The sequence below is a fragment of the Leopardus geoffroyi genome, chromosome A1 (genome assembly GCF_018350155.1).
Source record: "Leopardus geoffroyi isolate Oge1 chromosome A1, O.geoffroyi_Oge1_pat1.0, whole genome shotgun sequence".
Classification (NCBI taxonomy): domain Eukaryota; kingdom Metazoa; phylum Chordata; class Mammalia; order Carnivora; family Felidae; genus Leopardus; species Leopardus geoffroyi.
In genome coordinates this window covers 118,712,685-118,730,358 of record NC_059326.1, presented here as the reverse complement: position 1 = coordinate 118,730,358, position 17,674 = coordinate 118,712,685, and the positions used below count along the sequence as shown (strand labels likewise).

At 42.2% G+C, this 17,674-nt stretch overlaps 1 protein-coding gene across 7 annotated transcripts in view; it reads right to left on the bottom strand.

The window, feature by feature from the left end:
* ARHGAP26 (Rho GTPase activating protein 26) overlaps positions 1-17,674 on the bottom strand; it is a 423,740-nt gene that overhangs the window by 91,420 nt on the left and 314,646 nt on the right. For all 7 annotated transcript variants that reach the window (XM_045492297.1, XM_045492321.1, XM_045492304.1 and 4 more), the window contains exon 18: positions 11,340-11,499. In XM_045492297.1, coding sequence (XP_045348253.1) covers positions 11,340-11,499 — 160 coding nt within the window. The remainder of the gene's footprint in view (positions 1-11,339; positions 11,500-17,674) is intronic.

Genomic DNA, 17,674 nt, shown 5'->3' with positions numbered 1-17,674 from the left:
ATAAATAATCATTAAAAAAAAAACTTATTGGGAAGGCTATAAGCCTTCTGGAAGCTACTGAGGAATAAAACTGTAAAATAAAAATACAACTCTGGATACTCTTCCAAGTATTCTCAATTTCAAGCTTCCTATAAGTGGAATTAGCAGTCCCATAAATACCAAGCTCCTGTTTCTCCTTAAGCTGTGGTCAGGAGAGTGGTCAGGGCACTTTGGGCTCTGCAGTCACACAGAACCGGGTGGAGTCCAGGTTCTGCTGCTTACTCAGTGGGCAACACCTACAGCTGCAATGACCTCACCAACACTGATAATCAGCATCACTGTCACAAGGCCACAAAAAGCACAGGAAAGGAATGTACACTTGTCATATGGGTGGAAAGCAAAGAGGCTTGGGAGCTAGACAGACTTGGGTTCAACTCAGGCAAGAGCCTCAACCCCTCTGAGCCTGTTTATCTTGTGTAAACAAGGAGGATCCTATGCCTGCCTCACAGAGCTGTTAAAAAGCTAAGGCACGTGAAGCACTGAGCACACAGAACCTAGCAAAGAATGGGCTAGAGATGGTAACGGTATAAATAACAATAAAATAACCAATAGGTATTGAGTGGCCATCATGCTCAGTTATTTTCATAAATTATCTCATTATTTTCACTCAGAATAACTCTGTAAGAAAGGTACTATTATTCTTGGCATAGTGAATGCGAGGAAACTAAGACTCCGTGAAGATAAACTGATTTGTCCAAGGTCACCTATGTGCACGTAGCTGGACTGGAAACTTAGCACGACTGTTTGGATCTTAACCACCTGTAGTCTTTATACCTATTATTAATTTGAGAGACAGAGGACAAAAAAAAAGGATACAAGTTTTACAGTTCAATGGATCTGACTTTAGTTGCTTACTAGTAGTTCTGGGACTCTGAACAAGTTGTGTAACTCTCTGACCTTCAGATGCCTCATCTGTAAAAACTCCCGGGACTGTGGCGAAGACTGAAACACCTAACACGGTTTGACACTCAGCGTTCAAGAGATATTACTGCATTCAATAAAAAAGTGGAAGAAGGGAAATAAGTGGAGACTCAACAATGAATTATTTGCAGTCAGGACACAAGGATTTAATTTATAAGTGCAAATTTAATTACTGCTCTTTGCAAAACATCGATCTTAACTGCTTACAGCAATGTTAAAATTTCCTGTTCTTTTCCTTTGCATCATCTACAAAACTCAAATTTCACTGCCTGCCCCCCCTGCCTGCCAGAGGCCCATCTTGACACTGTAGACCACTGACACTTGCTAAATTTGTTTTTAGCCATGGCACATACACATTTTTACACCTCTTCCAGTCCCGTTCATACATGCTCCTGTAATTTACAAGGATTAAGAGCTTCCCTAAAATGTGTGGGGTACACTCTTTATTATGTGCTGTGATTTTTATGGGAGGAAAATTAGGTCATGATGAAGAGTTCCTGGTCTGTAACTGCAAAGTAGCTCTCAGACAATAAATCAATGACAGAGGCCTGGGGATTACAAAGCAAAACAGAAGAGACTGAATGTTTTCCTGAGACACAAATTCATCAGTTCCAAGTATTAAAGGATCAACAAATCTGGGCTTGTTTAACGTGAGGACTGTCTGCTTTGGGGGTGGAAGGCTGGAACTACCAAGCAGGGCTCGCAGACTGCCCACTCCCTCTCATGGACAGACAGTGCAGCAAGGCCACTTAGGGCCCGAGAAGCCATAAACCCAGCGCCTTTCCATGGGAAAGCCAGGCAAGTCGTAATAGGGCTCATTCATAGTAACAGTTAAGAAACCAAATTCATAGGCTACAGCTACACAGAGGGTTTTTAAGGACAATTTGAAGTCCGATGTCCTATCGCTATCAGCATTTTGGCAGAGAGATCAACAATTTAGAAGTAGTTTGGGAGTTTTATTAACAATCCTTCAAGAAGAAACCAATTCCATTTATAACGGAGGGCATATGTAGATGGCACGGGTAATCCATGGGATGTTAGGGTTTTCACTATCTCAAAAAAGATTCTATTTCTTGTTCTCTTTGTCAACAGAGAGGAAGAGACGAAAACCTAACAAAACTCTACCCTTATCTGAGCAACATTAAAGGAGCTACACATTCACACAATGACTGGTTTATCTGGGGCTTATTGGGAGGGAATATACATGCTTAGATCCACAACTTTATCACATGATTAAAGATTAACATGCACACACTTGACACTCAAGAAAAGTAAAAAGGCCCGTGAAGGAAGCATTCCAGCCCAACATACAAGTAAATCTAGCTTACTTTTAAACCTAACATGGATAGGACCAAAAAAAGTACATTCAGGAATGAATGGAAGGAAAGGTCACAAAAATTCCTGATGAACACATAAAAAAAGCCACGATCATAAGATACAGGATTAATTTCCCATTAATTCCCCTAATTCCCAGTCTCCATCATCATCATTAATGTTGCATATCAACAACAGCTTGAAATATCAAGAAAATGAAATAAAACTACCAAATGCTTGTCAGTTGCCAGAAACAGCTCAAGCCAATTGTATCTTATTAACTGATGTACATTTTGTGTGCAAACCCCAAAAGCAGTGCAATGGATTTCAATTCCACTGACATTTTGGTAAAAGCAGATCAAGGTAGTTTGGTGGGCCCAAATCAACTCAAATCAAGACAACTGCGTTGAAAGACACTACCATTCCAATGGGAATGCAAGATTGCTTAGGCCATGGTGTTTACCCTAGTGTTTAGTGGGGCCATCCATGGTTACCAGCTCTTCTCCTTGTCATGTAAGATTCAAAGTTAACATACTGTAAAAGGGGGCATCTTTGGGCATTTCTAAGAATTAACAATGTAAAGATCAACCCTCCTACCTCTTCCAAAGCAAACTGATGAACCGGGAAAAGAATCATGATGATTTCTTTTATAAAAGATAGACAGGCATTAAAAGGGGCAATACTGGGGCGCCTGGGTGGCGCAGTCGGTTAAGCGTCCGACTTCAGCCAGGTCACGATCTCGCGGTCCGTGAGTTCGAGCCCCGCGTCAGGCTCTGGGCTGATGGCTCAGAGCCTGGAGCCTGTTTCCGATTCTGTGTCTCCCTCTCTCTCTGCCCCTCCCCCGTTCATGCTCTGTCTCTCTCTGTCTCAAAAATAAATAAACGTTAAAAAAAAAATTTAAAAAAAAAAAAAAAAAAAAAAAGGGGCAATACTGATAAAAGCATGTGGTGCACGGGCACATATGCGCACATGCACATTCTTCTTCATGTGCAAAAACCCTTTTGAGTGTCACAGCCATAAGAAATATTGTGGACCATTACAGAACGAGTGGGTCCAATCCTACTATTATAGGTTGGAATTTAATAGGAAGATGTAACATACACACACACACACACACACGTTATTAACCAGAGATTTCATGTTTAACTAAAACTATATAAGAAGAAAGCAGTTTGGGGGCGCCTGGGTGGCGCAGTCGGTTAAGCGTCCGACTTCAGCCAGGTCATGATCTCGCCGTCCGTGAGTTCGAGCCCCGCGTCAGGCTCTGGGCTGATGGCTCGGAGCCTGGAGCCTGTTTCCGATTCTGTGTCTCCCTCTCTCTCTGCCCCTCCCCCGTTCATGCTCTGTCTCTCTCTGTCCCAAAAATAAACAAACGTTGAAGAAGAAAGCAGTTTGTTTCCTTATTAGGATTGCTCTTCCCAAACATCTAAAAATTTAAAGTTATTGGCAATGTAGTCTTCGAAAAAAAAAAAAAATTTAAAGTAGCGAAATCCCTAGGCTTTGGGGCATTTTACAATGACAGCACTCACCATTTTGCTTTACTATCTTAACTAGCAGCATATAAATATTGGTACCTGCCACTATAACCCTACATATTGGCCTGCTTGATGTTTTAAGGCTGAGAGTGATCAGCTGTGAGCTGGGCAAAGACTGCATCCATACAGAAATGGTCATTTTACATAACAGATTATTACCTTAAACCTTGTTACCTTAAACCAAGCTTGCAGCAAGACTTAAAATCTTTCCCCTTTGAAATGTGACTACAGGTTTGTTTGTTTGTTTGTTTGTTTAAAAAAGGCAATCTCTTAAGTTTATTCTTCTTTAGATCTCACAAAGAACCAAATAAAATTAGGATCTTAGTTTACCTTGTGTTAAGTAAGGGCTGTAAGTCAAAGGTTACACTCTGAAACTGTTTTTATATATAAAGCCACAAGTTTACATTAGTATGGTCAGCTCTATGATTTCACGATTTAACAAGTGATTTTGATATCAATAATCAAAGTGCAATTTGGTTCAGCTCCCAGGGAGGTCCTTCCAAAGTGCTGAGGTAATCATTTCACCCCTTTACCTGGAAACCTGACAGTTCTCATTTTTCAGGAGTAAACGCAAACCCTTTCCTATAGCTTTCAAGACTCCAGACAATGGGTAAAACCAACAGTTTTTGGCAGCATCCCCCACCACTTGCTAACATATAACCCACCATTCTTTCTCAACCGTGTAAAGTTTAATGCACATGAGTTAATTAATCCTGATTGACTGACGTTCCCCTGGAAGGCTGTTCCTCTTGTCTCAACTCTTTCTCTGCCTAGAAAACGTCTTTATCTGTCTGAGCCTGATACCAACAAAATTAAATGATTTCTCCTCAGTGATGCCATACATTTTACTCATCTTATTGGATGCCACTTAGCACACGGTATCATGCTTAGTTGTACCCTGATAAAATTGGAGCACCTTGGGAAAAACGTCCCATCTTACTCATTTGCAGCCCACAATAGATGCTCAGACAATGCAGTGCCCAGAGACAAACTAGAACAGATTTGAATAGCTTGGGTTGTGAAAGCATTTCAGCCCTAGCTCCTCTCCTAAAGGCTGTTTCTTAAACTTCTTGCACATCAGGTTTATAATTTGTAAATTAGAGGAAAAATATTGATCTTACAAAAATGAAATGATATGATGGATATAAAGCTGCTTGGCACATTATCTTGTAGACAAGAAGCTATAAGTAAAAGTTAACTATTGCTGGGGTGCCTGGGTGGCTCCGTCGGTTAAGCATTCAACTTCAGCTCAGGTCATGATCTCGGTTTGTAGGTTCGAGCCCCACGATGGGCCCTGTGCTGACAGCTCAGATCCTGGAGCCTACTTCAGATTCTTTGTCTCCCTCTCTCTCTGTCCCTCCCCTGCTCACACTATCTCAAAAATAAATGAGCATTAAAAACTTTTTTAAAAAGGGTTAACTATTGCTGCCAATATTACCTCTAGACTATGCACGTTACAAAAATCCATTACCTACATATCTGTATGTATTACCAAACATGGAAAAAGGACGATCCCCCATGATTCCCCAAACATAATTGCTATCTTCTGGCTTTTTCCTCTCTGCCTCCACTTACTGTGGGTTATTTATTTCCTACAATGGTTCCAAACAGTGCTCTCCTCGCTGGATCTGCAGGGGGAGGTGAAGGACAGAGTTTCTGGCCATATGCTTTAGCCATATGCTTAAGCCAGTTCAAACACAGGAGCCTTTTTCCTTCTCTTCAAAAAAGATGTTTCGTCAGGTAAAAGAAAGTGAATTTTCTGGCTAGCAAGCATTCCCCCTCCTCTCTCTTTTAAATGTCAATTTTGATGACAAAGAGGTTTTTCCAGTTTTAGACATTGATGAGTTAGTTCCCCACACTGAGGCTTTCAAAGGGTATTTGAGGACTAACTTGTCAGTATCACCAAATGTCCCCTGGTTCTGTAAAAATTGGCAATGCTGAGGAGAAGGAGAAGAGTGCTTCCTATAAGAAATACTGAGGAGCTGCCTGTGTTTAGGGCAAGACTCTCATAGGAAAGCAATGCCTTCTCCAACAGAAACTACACGCAAACCTGCCAGGCATGCGAGGTGAGGTCTTATGAGAGAAACCCTGCACAGACGGCAGCCCACAACTGCTCCTTCACCTCTATGAGCACAGTGCTTCTCCCAGCGGAGGTGGGTTCTATTTCCCACCCTTTTAATCTGGCTGGCCTGGTGACCTGCTTTAACCAACAGAATGTGGCTGAAGCAACACTCTGTCTATTCCAGGCCTACGCCTTAGGAGGCCTTGTGGTTTCTCTGTTTGCCCCCCTGATAGTTTGCCCTAGATTACCAAGTGATGAGGGATCACATGGAGACAGAGAGACAGAGGCCTCCAGGAAGAGGATCAAGGTATCCCAGCGACAACTAGTACCAAGGTTTCAGATGTGTGGACTAAGGCCCTCTTGGATCATCCAGCTGCAGTCAAAGCATTCCAGCAGATACCATATGGGACACACAGGAGCCCTCCTCAAATTTTCTGACCCACAGAATTGAGGGCAAAAAAAAAAAAAAAATCCTAGCTATTTTAAGAAACTAGGTTTGGAGATGATTTTTATGCAGGAATAGATAACTGAAATAGGCATCTTAAGATTCTCCCCCCAACCCAAGGAAGGAAAAAAAAAAAAAAGAGGTTACAGTGGGAGAGAGCCAAAGCATAAGAGACTCTTAAAAACCGAGAACAAACTGAGGGTTGATGGGGAGGTGGGGGGGGGTGGTGATGGGTATTGAGGAGGGCATCTTTTGGGATGAGCACTGGGTGTTGTATGGAAACCAATTTGACAATAAATTTCATATATTGAAAAAAAAAAAAAAGAAAAAAAAACAAAAGATTCTCCCCCCCCCCAACCGTGTGTGTGTGTGTGTGTGTGTGTGTGTGTGTGTGTGTCTATGTGTGTGTCCAATGGCTAGATGCCTAGGTTTCTATACCCTCTCTTGGTACCTCCTAATTTTATTCCAAAGGACCAAGTAAATACGTTCTACAAAATGTTTGTAACAATATGAGGGAGTATTATGCCAGTAATTGTGGGGGCCATATATTTAAGACCTGTATTCAGATTTGTTTCAAGCAAGAGGGCATATACTATTGCATGCTTCTTACTGGAGGACAGGATGGAAAGATGCTGTTGGAAAGCATTTCTTCATGTGGGGTTTCAGAATTTTGTCCTACTCATGATGCTAGTTAAAAAACTAGTCACTCATTGACATTTGTGTATGTGCGCATGTTTCTAGAAAATTACAGCCAAGCCTAAGGGAATGCTCATTAAATATTAACTAAGATCTTAATAGCGTAAATTTTAAAGAACAAGTCTCTGACAATATTCATCTGAGGACACAAAAGTGCTATGGATTTGATGACTGAAGTTCATCAAATGGGAGGAAATTAATCCAAAGCATCATCTCCAAAAAGCCAGGGGCCAGAGGATGGCCACGGATGCTTAGGATTCCTATTAGGTGGATCTAACAAGTGCTTATTTTATACCCAACCAGCCCTAAAGGTATATTTAAAAAGTAGTCCAGCTGACTTAATCTAAGTTGTTTTTACCAAAAAGGCAAACCTAATGAATGAATATGAAGGACTTTCTCCCCAGAATAATGCACATATCCAGGTCTTGCAAACTTTGGCCCATCATGGACCCCCGAGGGGTCCTTTATCGAGGTGGTACGTTAGCTCCCTCACCACTGGAGACAGGCACTCTGGTGCAGCCTTCATCCCAGAAATGTTTTCATTCATAGTCCTTCATCACTGGCTCCCACAGGAACATAAAACCTCACTGTGATTCATCCCACTCTCTGGCATAGACTAATGAAAGAGAGCATATAATGAAGCACTGTGATACTCTCTTAATGCTGTATGTACCTTAACAAATACCAGCAGAGAGAAACATAATTTATAATCCAACAAACCAGATGTGTATTTTCAACCAGTTCTTGCCCATATACTTACAGGCCTGACCATGCACTTCAAATTTCATTTCTATTTCTGTATTTTGTGCCCTAGGCAGAATGGCTCCTTGTTTACACAAGTTTCAATATTGTTTTAGCACTTTCTGGTCCTTTTCCATATCTTGTGACTTTTGAATATGCTTGCTGGCTTTGAAGGCCCAAAGATACCAAAAAGAGTTACAGTTCAAAAATCATTAGACACTGCCCTTTGGGGAGATGGAATATAATGAAACTGCTCATTCCTCACATATCTGTCTCAACATTTAATCGTTTATTCACAAAAAGATTAAGTTGTAAAAAATATTATTTTTGGGAGAGGGGAACATGTGACATTCAGAAGTAGACTTGAGCTCTATTTTCAGAGAACTCTGTTGAGACTGTTAAAAACTATAGTTTTCCATTAATGAGCCCTACTTCATGCCAGATTCTTGGCTAAGTCCTTTATATATCATCTTGTTTAAGCCTCACAGCAATCCAACTGAAGAAACATGGCAAACTGGCCAGCGGCTCATCAAACTTGCTTCCCCTTGCTCTGGGTACACAGTTCAGTCACTTTCCCAGCCTCCTTTGCAATTAGTTGTCACCATGTGACTGACTTCTGGCCAATGGAATGTGGAAGAAAATAAGGAAAGCATCTTGGAGGCTTAGTTCATGCACTCTTAACCCAGGGTTCCATGCTTTCTCATTTTCCTCGCCAACTGGTTGATTACAGAGATCTGCAGAGCAGAAAGCAGAGCTACTAGAAGGAAGGAACATGCGTTACTTAACTGCTACACAGGATGCCACTCTCAGAATACCTACAGTGAACCATTATGTGAGCAAGAGATAAACTTCTATTTCCTGATTCACTGATATTCGGGGGTTATTTGTTGCAGCGGTTAAAGTGTACTGAAAGTACTTTCATGAGCATAGAGAGGTTAAGTAATCTACTCAATAAGTAGAAAGAGATGGCAGATATGAACCCAAGTGTCTTATCTCTAGAAACCATTTTTTTAAATGTTTATTTATTTTTGAGAGAGAGACAGAGTGCAAGCATGGGCAGAGCAGAGAGAGAGGGAGACAGAATCCCAAGCAAGCTCCAGGCTCCAAGCAGTCAGCACAGAGCCAGACGCGGGAGGCGAGACCATGACCTGAGCCAAAGTCGAACGACCAACCAACTGAGCCACCTAGGCGCCCCTCTAGAAACCATTTTTAACTGTTATTCAATTATATTCCCTTTTCGCAAGTTCATTTTTATCATATATCTCACAAACTTCACCTATACCTAATCAGACTATATATGAGAGAGGTGGCTGGATGATGGTCCAAAGTTGGCAACAAAGAAAACGTAATTTTTCAAATAAATAATGTGATTTCCTATCTCTATTAACCATGTAAGAGAGAGGCCATGCTACTCACACAACTTTGCAGGATATTTGTTACTTTTTGAAAGTTTATCCTCAGAGGTTCTTGGGTAGTTAATTTTAACTCTCTACAACAAATTACCTCAAAGACCTGGTGACTTAAAACATTTAGCACCTCTCTCAGTTTCTATGGGTCAGGAATTCAGGAGAGGCTTAGCTCAGTGGTCTTCTATGAGGTTGCACACAAGATGTCGGTGGGGGCTGCATCATCTGAAAGTGTGACATCCAAAGCAGCTCATTCACTTGGTGGCCAAATTGGTCTGCTTGTTGGCAGGAAGTCTCACTTTCTCCCCACAGGGTTGTGTGACTGCCCTCACAACATGGTGGCTTATTTTCCCCAAAGCGAGCAAGTCCACAAGCCAAGGGCAATGTTGCAAGGCCTTATTTGATCAGTGTCCAAAGTCATACTCCATTATTTTTGCAATAGCCAACTGATCACATTGGGATCAATACTGGGTTCCCCTATGCAGTGAAGGGACTACACAACGCAGTGAATACCAGGAGGCAAGGGTCACTTGGAGCCATTAGGGAGGCCAGGTACCACAAGAACCCATTCATTCAGCCAACACAAATATACTGAGTGCCTATGAGGACCTGGGGACAAAGCAGTGGACAAAACCAAGTCCTTGCATGCATGAAGCATACATTATAGTGGAGGTCAGAAAGGCAAAATTTTAATGAAGAGGTAAACCATGTAGCATGCTAGGAAGAGGTAAGTGCTACAGAGAGAGAAAGCAGGAGTCGCGGGAAGAGGAATGCTGGAGTTGGGACTGTAGGCAATTCTAAAAAGAGAGATCTAGGCAGGCCTCACTTAGAGGGCCTAAAAGAGGTAAGAAAGTATACCATGGAGTTACGGGGAGGAAGACTCATCCAAGTACTGGGACAGCAACTGCAAAGGCCTTGAGGTGGGCATGTTTGCAACGAAAGGCAAGGCCGTCAAGATGGCCATAGGAATGAACTGAAGGAGAAGGCTGTAGATGAGATGAGGTAAGTAAAAGAGGCAAGAGCAGAGTCTGTGTGGGACCTTCTAGGCTCTTGTAAGGGCTCTGACTTTCACCAAGTGAAGTGGGAAGCCACTGGACGGTGCTTAGCAGACAACTGGTATGATGTGACTTAGCACTTAAAAAAAATCTCACTCTGGTGACTAATATCAAAATAGAGAGGCCAAGGGTGGGAGAAGAGAACAAATCAGGATGCTCTTGTAAATACTGAGACAAGAGATGATGACGGCTTATGTTAGAGTGTTATCAGGTGCAGACAAGTGGTGAGAAGTGGTCTGACTGTACATTTATTTTGCAGGTTATCTAGCACAATTAGATCACCATTCTAGGCAGAGTTTTCGTTTAGGAGGAGCAGCATTTTTAAAATTATTTTTTTTATATCTCATCACTGTGGCTCTCAAATGGTATTCTAGGAGACCCTATGAATTCTGAGAAGCTTCTTAAGAATTTGCTAGTGGGAAATAAGATGGGGCAGATGTAATGAAGCTTCATGGCCCCACTCCAGTTCTGTAAGGATAGCTCTGTGTTGACATAGTTTATTATGTACGATGAGAGACATCTTTTTAAGAAAGACCAGAAACCCCAATGCCCTAAAAGAAAACAGACTCCCCCTCCAACACACACACACACACACACACACACACACACAATGAAAAAATACACCATTTAGAAAACTGGAACGTAAACACAGTAGGAAAAACATCTGCACTACAAGATAAAAATAGTTTACTCTCCCTAGTATTAAAACCAACCAAGCAACAAACAAACCTGAAATTCATGAGAAGACAACCAAGTAAAAAATGGTTAAAGGGCATTTTGTGAATGAGGGTCAAAAGGGTACCTCTTCATTGGATTGTTGTGACCATACATTGACAACCCACATCAAGTGCTTAGCATAGCTCCTGGTACAGAAGAAAGGCTCAACCAGTGCTGCCCATCACAACCGCTACCATAACAACCACTGTTGTTGCCCTACTCTCTATCTGGCCAAAGCTGCCATGACAAGATGACCGTCACTAACACCACCACCATTATTAGCAGCTTCATCAGCATCACGGTGTAAAAGTCATTAGCAATGGGAACTTGCAACTACCTTGAATGCCATTTCCAACTCAAGTCCCCCCAAAGTAAATTCTTCACTCACAGTAACCAATGGTATATTACCTTTTCGTGATTTTCTATGAGGATCTCAATGACAATGTTCTGAAACTTGATATCCATGATGGCTGCTACTGTTTCTTCCTGAGGACGCAGTAGGGTGGGTCCAAACACCACGCCGAGGTTTGCCACTGTCATCAGATTCTGCTTGTGGTTGTTAGCAACACTGGGAGGAAGGAAAAGAAAAAGCACAAATGAGAGAAAGACTGTACAAATAGATAGCTGACTTCCCGGTGCCTTCCCCTATCTTCAGACTCCTCATCTGGCCGGAGCCAGACCCTGGGACATCTTCAGATATCAAGTCCAAAGAGAGACTTCTCTACTTGTATTTTTGTCCCCCAGAGTTTTAGAAATCTTCAGTATTCAGGCTACTTTGCTCTTTCAGGATATGACATTCCTTTACACATTTCTGTTTTTCCTACACCAACCAACCAACCAACCAACCAACCAACCAAAGCAGCTGCCCTCCAAAATGTGAAACTTTGCACATCTGAATCCCTGCTCTGCAAATCCAGGTAACTGCTAAACTTTCTTAATTATGACTTTTATACTTCGCTGCTGCTTAAACTCCTGTGGTGATCATTAGCATTTTCTCTAGCGCAAATATAAAAACTCTTGATGGCTTTCATACATTTGCAAACAAGGCACAAGAGAAACCTAATTTTATTTTATTTATTTTTAATGTTTATTTTTGAGAGGGAGAGAGAGACAGAGTACAAGTTGGGGAGGCGGCAGAGAGAAGAGAGACAGAGACAAAGACACAAGAGAGACAGAAGGCTTTGCAGGCTCCAGGCTCTGAGCTGTCAGCACAGAGCCCAATGTGGGGCTTGAACTCATGAACTGCGAGATCATGACCTGAGCAGAAGTCAGATGCTCAACTGACTGAGCCACCCAAGTGCCCCCAAACAGACTTAATTTTAAACAGTGGATAGATCTTATGAAGTCCAGCACTTTAGGCTCAAAGTATTAAACTCCATCACATAAAACATATGGCTTTCATTAAGCAAAACATGTGGCACAAACAGAAATAAAAAGGCACCAATGTGTATATCCATGTATATGGCTGTGTTTATATTGTCACTTTTACTCAAAGTCTAAGAACACACAGGGTCAGTAGTAGCTGGGTCTGAGTAATCTGCTAAATACATATACTTAGTTTTGGATAAGTACTACTCAAAACATGTATCTGATCTTCATACCCCAGCCACCATGACCTAGCCATAAAACTTAATTGTTCATTTGCTGGCCTTGCATATAAAAATATGCAAATGATCTACAGGCAACAAGTAAGTTAAAAGTTAGGCTCAATTTAGTACTGTTAAGAAAATATTAGGGGCTTCGCTAAATCACCTGTTAGAAAAAGGAAACTATTCATTACTAGCAACTAGAGAGAAATTGGTCACAGATAGTAGTTTGCACAGACATACCTCCCTAGCATTTAGTGCTATTTATACAGAGTATTTTTCACACAATTCTATAAATGCCTGCACTGTTTCTCTTGAATACTTCTATTTGGTAGGAGGAGAAGAGGTTCTACTGCCTTCAGTGCTGGTTGTGAAACTGAGCCTTCACTGAAATTACTACGTCAACCAATTTTATCAGCAGATGTGTACTTTTCTATAATTTTCCAGGGCTAAAAGTCTAATTTCATAAAAACTTTCTCTGCTGAAAGGGGCAGGAAGGGTCGTTAGGTCAGTGAAACTTGTAACCGTGGAACGCTCCAGATACGAAGAGAATTTGCTTGCTGACTGCTAAGCAAGGGCAGTGGTCACTGGTATCTTGGCCTGTTTCTGGTCCACATAAAAATATTCTGCGTTTTTTGAGTTGTAGTGTTGTGTCTCCATTTTACTTACACACTTCCCAGGTACGCATCATGTTTCTGAAAGCATTAATGCTCAGGGTCAAGTTCTTACCTGGCAAGGGCAAAAATTCCGGTTCTGTGCCTCAATCAATAAGTATGCATATCTACAAGCTGCTTGTAACATCACTTCTTTCAACATGGGCTCTTGGGTGCAGGAAGTGAATTCCATGCCCTTATTCTTCCCCCTCCCAAATGAACAAAGCCATTAGACTTACCCCTCCTGCCACAAAAGTCCCTTGTGCAAATGAGTCAACAAGCTATTTATGTGTCAAAGTACTTTTAAATTGTAGACCAATATAAAAACATATGGTTTGGATGATGATTTTTTTTTTTTTTTAACCACCGTGCTTCTCAGCACTACCTCTGACTAAAGCAACAGCCTCCTAGCCAGGATCCCTGACTAGCATTTCCACAGTCAGGTTTATCCTGACTGCTACCACCAGTTACTGTCTATAACTCAGCCCTGATCAAGTCATTCCTCTGCTGACAACTACAGTGGCCCCACACCTCACTGGGAAAGAACACAGTGAACCAGTGTGCATAAAGTGTTTAGTTAGCACTTTTGCACTTGTTCTGATAATAATGATTATAAGCCCTCGATGGGCTCCAATGTCTTTAATGTAAAGGCCAGACTCTAGTGAAGTAACACACCTTTCCCCAACTCACCTCTAAGCCCTTCTCGGCCGCCTGCTTGCTCTGGGTCAGCGGACAAGTGACTCAATGTCTAAGCTTTGGGCTCATCATTGAAGATTGGGGAGGGGGAGGTAAACAATACAACTACTTCATGAGGTGGCTGTAGAAATTAAATATGGTAACATGTGGGAAACATAGTGATTATTATTATAGTAATTCACTATCCATCCTCTTCCCACTTTCATACCTATCTGCCTTTGTCACTCCTCTGCCTAGAATGTTCTCTTGCACTTCACAAATGCGCCCCCTTCCTTTCTGCAGTCTCTGTCTAGTCTTCCCCCAATCCTCCTCCTCCTCTCAACCAAGGCAGAAGTATTATCTTTATTACAAGTTATTAATGTCTCTACTGCTGCCTCAGCATCAAGACTGTGCACTTATTTTACTTGGTAACGCTAGCACTGAGCACAGTGCCCAGGAGAAGCCCAACGAACGTTCATGAGATGTTAAACGGGATGTTTCTGGGTACAAATAAAACAAATGTTCCCAATCCAGCTACTTACTCATAAAACCTCCCAACTATTACTGATGACTTTTTAGGGGGACTATATCTCAACTATCCCAACTTCACTTTTCAAAGTCTGGAGCTGTGTTCCATTTCTTAGGTTTAATTAACGAATAACAATTACTCTAATTTGCAGGCCCCAATGCCCAAAGGCATTAGGAAGAAAGGTACAGTAACTCTAGATAAGCAACTCTGAATATAAATAGGCTTGAGGCTACCCAACATAATTCATTTCCTTTTTAGTGATCCATTTTATTTTAAAACTTGAACAACACATTGATCTATGGCTTATAAAACTTTTTTTGGGGGGGAAACTGCAACCTTCATGACTAACTACCATTATCTTTTGGCATACTGAAGTAATAAATTTATCTGTCACTTGATTATTACTGTTCACAAGTTGGTATGGCTATGTTCATTACACTAGAATGAATAATTAATGGCTTGAGATCTCTATGTATCCTGGGGAGAAAGGCCTAGACCTCAGCCTCTGCTGGCACCAGCCATCCATTATAGCTTGACAAATTTACAGATGTGTGGGAGGTAGGCTGGCAGACCACTGGGAAGCCTGGCCCAGCAGAGGCCATGGGACTCATTCATTAGTGAGGTCTATAAAACACTGAGAGCTGCTTTCTGGGTTGGTAATTGGGCTGCTTGACCTCTTCCTCACACAGTCCAGAACGTCATGTTGGGTCTTGACTTAAAACCCATATATAAAAGTTTCTTGTGCATTGCACATTCCACTGCAGGAGTTTGTGCCTTTCAGATCCTTAGGTCTACGTGGACATTTCTGTGGTGCCTTCCCCAGGAACTGGCAGTTCTATAGGCTTCCTTTAAATGTCGCAGAAAAACAGTTCCACATGTGATTTTAACCTGAGCAAGACCCAGGTCCTTTTGTGACCATGGAGTTTGCTGTTATTAGCTGAAAAGCAGTAAGTCTCTTGAAGAACATGCCTTTAGGGCAGTTGTTGAGGGGCTGGAACCCCATGTTCCCAGCACCTCCCTCATGAATTGCAATTAAGGAGAAAAGAGCATGCTTCAAGGAAAATGGCCTTGGCAGAGGGGCCTCCTGCCACCTTTGTCTAAGGGGAAATGGGTGGGGACTCTGGATTGGTCTGATGCTCTTTGAGATGCAGAAGGAGGTAAATCATTTCCAGATGAGGATGGTGGTGGGGGAGTGTTATGAGAGGAGGAGACAGAAGTCAATCCCTTTGGGGCTTGTAATGCAGTGCCCCCCATGCTGTCATAGGGATCACATCTGTTTCCTGTGGTTTAAATGAGAGCCATGACTCTGGAAGTGCTAAGGAGTGCTTTAAGTCACAGACTGGTCCTGATGTATTCCAAGAAAGCATAAGCCTAGGGCTGCATTTGCAAATAGCTTCCATCTTGAGGCCTGGAATGCTGTGTCAAGGAGTGTCAAGCCTAAGCCCTGGCTCCACCGGACACGGTGTGGTGACAGGTTAGCACTATGTGCCATGGACTGGATGGGTGGTGTAAAAGCACGGCAACACCTACCCACCGTGCTTTGGTTCAGCTTCCAGTGTTAAATAATCATGATAATTTACACTTGTAGCATGTTTTAGAGTTTCTAAGGAGTTCTGCAACTATTCCTTATGTTTATTCAACCTTCCTCGTATCTGAAGAACAAAGTAGCTCTCAAACTTTGAGACACTGTCCCATGATAGGGAAAACGTTTTCTTACTTAACCTTTCATGAGTACATGCATACATATACACATAAATAGCAAGACACACACACACACACCAAACAAAAAGTTGGGGAATAGTAAGGCTGATGAATGTTGGTATTTTCTCTTCTATCCTTGTTTTTAACTTACTATTAAAAAAAAATGAAAGCAATTTCTCATCCCCCTAATGGACCATAACTTACAATTTGAGAAGTGCTACTCTAGGGGTAGAGAAGACAAATATTATCTCAAGTTTACAAATATGGAAAAAAGGTAAAGGAGACACTAAAGCACAGTGCTGGGAATCAGATAGATACTCCCAGCTGGATGACAGCAGGAAGGTCACATGGCATCTCTAAGCCTATGTTTTCACCTGTAAAACAGAAGAAGTAATACCTACCTCATTAAGTTTTAAAGCTAAGTAAGATTAAGTGAATAAATCTCTGGGCCTACAATAATGGCTTAATAAATGACGGCTGCTATTGTTTACAGTGGTGGTCAAGGTAGTGGTGATGATAGAAGTAGCAGCACCTGCCAATTTAAAGCCACATTGGGGATACCTGGGTGGCTCAGTCAGTTAAGCATACATCTGACTCCAGCTCAGGTCATGTTCTCACAGTTCGTGGGTTTGAGCCCTGTGTCAGGCTCTGTGCTGACAGCTCAGAGCCCGGAGCCTGCTTTGGATTCTGTCTCCCTCTCTCTCTGCCCCTCCCCTGCTTGCACTCGGTCTGAAAAAATAAACAAACATTAAAAAAAATTTTTTTTAAGCCATATTGGGGGTGCCTGGGTGGCTCAGTCGGTTGGGCGTCCGACTTCGGCTCAGGTCATGATCTCGTGGTCCGTGGGTTGGAGCCCCATGTTGGGCTCTGTGCTGACAGCTCAGAGCCTGGAGCCTGCTTCAGATTCTGTGCCTCCCTCTCTCTCTGCCCCTCCCCCACTTGCACTCTGTGTCTCTCTCTCGCAAACATAAACAAACATTAAATAAATAAATAAATAAATAAATAAACTCACATTGTTTGGTGGTGTCACTTGGTATTCTGTGCAGGAACCTCTAGCAGCCTGCTTCTGTCTGGGGCAAAGAGCCCTGACTCCTGCATCTGTATTTTCAGGACTTCTATTACCCTATCTATTTGTATTTCTTATTCTTTTTTTCCCTTTCTAAAAATTATGAAATACTTCAAATCTATAGAAAAGCTCAAAACATAAAATGACTTGTATTCCATCACTTCCCTCCAAGTACCTCTGGCACAACACACTGGGAGCCTCACAGCCAAGAGCAAGCCCACCAAACTCATTCGGCCTTCAGGAGCACACTCTGCCCCTGGCCTGCCTAGCAAATCTTCGCCATCCAAAGCTCACCTCCCTGCAAAGCCTGGCTGCAGACATTCCCCTGCCCAGAGGTCTTAACTGCTAAATGGTTATGTTCATGGTAAATTCATGGGACATTTCTACTCCGACTGTTCCCCCTCTAACGAGCAACTCCAGACTGGGGACTGGATCAGGAGTTGAAGGGCACCTCCTGTAGCATCCTCCGGGGCAGATAGCAGAATGTAGGCCCCAGGTTACCAATTCCGAAAGTGGCTGAGTGGGCAGGCACC